The 3,241-nt window shown below is 38.7% G+C and overlaps 1 protein-coding gene across 1 annotated transcript; it reads left to right on the top strand.

Annotated features, from left to right (window-relative positions):
- Positions 1-894: 894 nt before the first annotated feature.
- Positions 895-2,915, top strand: LOC125240996 (tubulin beta-4B chain-like). The gene is made up of 2 exons (XM_048149248.1): positions 895-1,085; positions 1,574-2,915. The coding sequence occupies exons 1-2, from the start codon at positions 1,029-1,031 to the stop codon at positions 2,858-2,860; spliced, it is 1,344 nt and encodes a 447-aa protein (XP_048005205.1). The 5' UTR covers positions 895-1,028; the 3' UTR covers positions 2,861-2,915.
- Positions 2,916-3,241: the final 326 nt, after the last annotated feature.

Raw genomic sequence — 3,241 nt, 5'->3', positions numbered from 1 at the left:
AAACAAAACAAGTCTGAAAGCGAGCCAGCGCCCCCTGCGGTGCTTTTGGGAACTCGGTGGCCTGCCGGCAAAGAAAGGGGCCCGTACATGTACAAAGTTCTCGTTAGTAGTTCTCTATGTCATTTGTAGATGGAGCTATATTCAATTACTAGATTTTTGCCTAGTAATCAAAGACATACATAACTCCGTATAGACAGATAAAGTCTAAGAAAAAAACGTACCTCAGTACCATACAGAAAAGGGTACGGTGGCCTAGATGGCATTACACCTTTTGGGTACGCTCAGCTAGATGGCGCTAGTATTAATATTTGACATTTTAACACATATCAAGCTCAGAATATGGGCCAAATTGTCAAAAATGAGGTTCAAAAGTTTTAAGCCTGTGTTAAGAGATGGCTGTCGTTACTGTCGAAGAAAAATGTGTAATCACAGTGTATAGACTGCCATCTCTTGACACAGGCTTAAAACTTTTGAACCTCAGTTTTGACAATTTGGCCCATATTCTTAGTTTGATATGTTTTAAAATGTCAAATATTAATATTAGCGCCATCTAGCTGAGCGTACCCCAAAGGTGTAATGCCATCTAAGCCACCGTACCTTTTTCTGTATGGTACTGAGGTACGTTTTTTTCTTAGACTTTATCTGTCTATACGGAGTTATATATGTCTTTGATAATACTCAATCCTCTTCTTACATTTTTTTATAAAAACCAGCCATGTATACTAGTAATACAATTTATATTATGCAACCTTCGTGATAGATATAATTACATAGATATACATGGCTGGTTTTTATAAAAAATGTAATGTTCTAGAATTTTATTTTAAATTCTTTACTTGATTCCAATGTAATTCTTCTAGGCCATTTTTATCTCAAATCTGACGTTATGCACACGATTTAGGCAAACGTTGGTTTTTAGTATTTTTATTTAGTTTAAGTTTTATGTTAAGTTTCACTTCAAAAATTATTTCGATAATCTGAATTAAATTGACGAGTGTTTAAACCTTTATATTTGATAAATTTACAAGATGCGAGAAATAATAACTCTTCAAGTTGGTTCCTGCGGTAATCAGATTGGAGGCAAGGTGAGATATTTTGCTAGTTTGTGAATTTTAATGAGTTGTGAGAAATGTTGCAGTTCATTGTTTTAGTTTGGTTTCTCAGTACCTTAGGTATATATTTCGCCCATTTTCCAAAATTCCTTGATTTCAAAATCCTATTGTCTAAATTTTCAGTAGGTACCTATACATTTTTCTTTCTAAAAACTTACCGTATTCCCAAGCTTCCTCAAATACCTAAATAAAGGATTTAATTATACATATTCGAGAAATTAGCACGTGTTCAAAAGGATTATCTTATTTTCTTATTTGCAGTACATTGGATACATTTTTACTGTAATTATTATACTGACTCTTATCATCTTTTTACTGACAAGGCCTGACTGTTCTTACAGTAGATAATTTTGCCATCCGATTTCTTAGACATGTTAATCTGATTAACTATACCTGCTTCATCGTCAGTTTGATATTTTGAGTGATAGCGGAAATGTCAATATTTTTTTCTTTTGCTGCAGTTTTGGGAGGTAATATCCGACGAACATGGTATTGATCCTAGTGGCTGCTACCACGGCGACTCTGACTTGCAATTAGAAAGAATCAATGTGTATTACAATGAAGCATCTGGCGGAAAATACGTTCCAAGAACAGTATTGATAGATCTCAAGCCAGCAACTATGGATGCCGTGCGCTCTGGTCCGTTTGGGTGTTTATATCGACCTGACAATTTCGTGTATGGACAACATGGTGCTTCAAACAATTGGTCAAAAGGGCATTACACAGAAGGTGTAGACATATTGGAATCGTGTTTAGACGTAGTTAGAAGAGAAGCTGAAGGCTGTGATTGTCTTCAAGGGTTCCAGATGTCACATTCTCTGGGCGGGGGAACTGGTTCTGGCCTCGGTACATTACTAGTAAACAGGATAAGAGAAGAATATCCCGATAGAATAATACTGACCTTTTCTGTGTTCCCTAGCCCCAGAGTGTCAGATTGTGTGGTGGAACCTTATAATACAACACTGGCAGTCAACCAACTGGTTGAGAATACGGATCACGTGTTTTGTCTAGACAACGAAGCACTGTACGACATCTGTTTCAGAACCCTAAAGTTGACCACACCTACGTATGGTGATTTAAACCACTTGATTTGTGCAACAATGTCTGGTATCACAACATGTTTGAGATTTCCCGGCCAGTTAAATGCGGATTTAAGGAAATTAGCAGTGAATATGGTACCGTTTCCACGACTCCACTTCTACACACCCGGCTTCGCGCCTTTAACATCAAGAGGAGCTCAGCAATACAGAGCGTTGACAGTTCCAGAATTAACACTCCAAATGTTTGACGCCAAAAACATGATGGTTGCATGCGACCCACGACATGGAAGATATTTAACAGTAGCGACAGTATTCAGAGGAAGGATGTCCATGAAAGAAGTGGACGAGCAGCTTGTGAATATCCAAAATAAAAATAGTACATATTTCGTAGAGTGGATTCCTCATAACGTTAAGATAGCAGTCTGTGATATACCCCCAAGAGGATTAAAAATGGCATCTACATTCATCGGCAACACAACAGCTATACAAGCCATATTTAAGAGGGTATCTGAGCAGTTCGTAGCTATGTTCAGGAGGAAAGCGTTCCTTCATTGGTATACCGGTGAGGGTATGGACGAAATGGAATTCTCGGAAGCAGAGAGCAACATGAATGACTTGGTATCAGAATATCAGCAATATCAAGATGCCACGGCGGACGACGAAGGAGAATTTGACGAAGAAGCGGAAGGCGAGGGGTTAGAAGGATAATGTTCAATTTTTGGTGCCCATATTGATTAACGTAAAATAAAACCGAAGACTAAAATTGCAGTTTTCTTGGCATCCATTGTCTCCATCAAATGTATATTTGCCAAAGCTCTCACAAATATCGGAACACGCTATTTAACTTAACAAAGGAGGTTGGTTCCGATATTTGTGAGAGCTTTGTCAGCTGCGCTATAAATTGTAAAATTTACAGGCGACTGCGCGTCAAGTTTTACTTGGTATAAGGTGCGGCCCGCCGTCACCGCTGCTCAAAAAACTGCGACGGTACGGAAACGCACGGTGTGCCTCTTACAAGTCACTGCTTGCGTTTCTGTACCGTCGCCGTTTTTCGAGCGGTGTGGGGTTTTATTCCAGGTTCGTCGTATT

The sequence above is a fragment of the Leguminivora glycinivorella genome, chromosome Z (genome assembly GCF_023078275.1).
Source record: "Leguminivora glycinivorella isolate SPB_JAAS2020 chromosome Z, LegGlyc_1.1, whole genome shotgun sequence".
Classification (NCBI taxonomy): domain Eukaryota; kingdom Metazoa; phylum Arthropoda; class Insecta; order Lepidoptera; family Tortricidae; genus Leguminivora; species Leguminivora glycinivorella.
The sequence above is the reverse complement of the archived record's forward strand: the minus strand, read 5'-3'. Positions and strand labels throughout refer to the sequence as shown.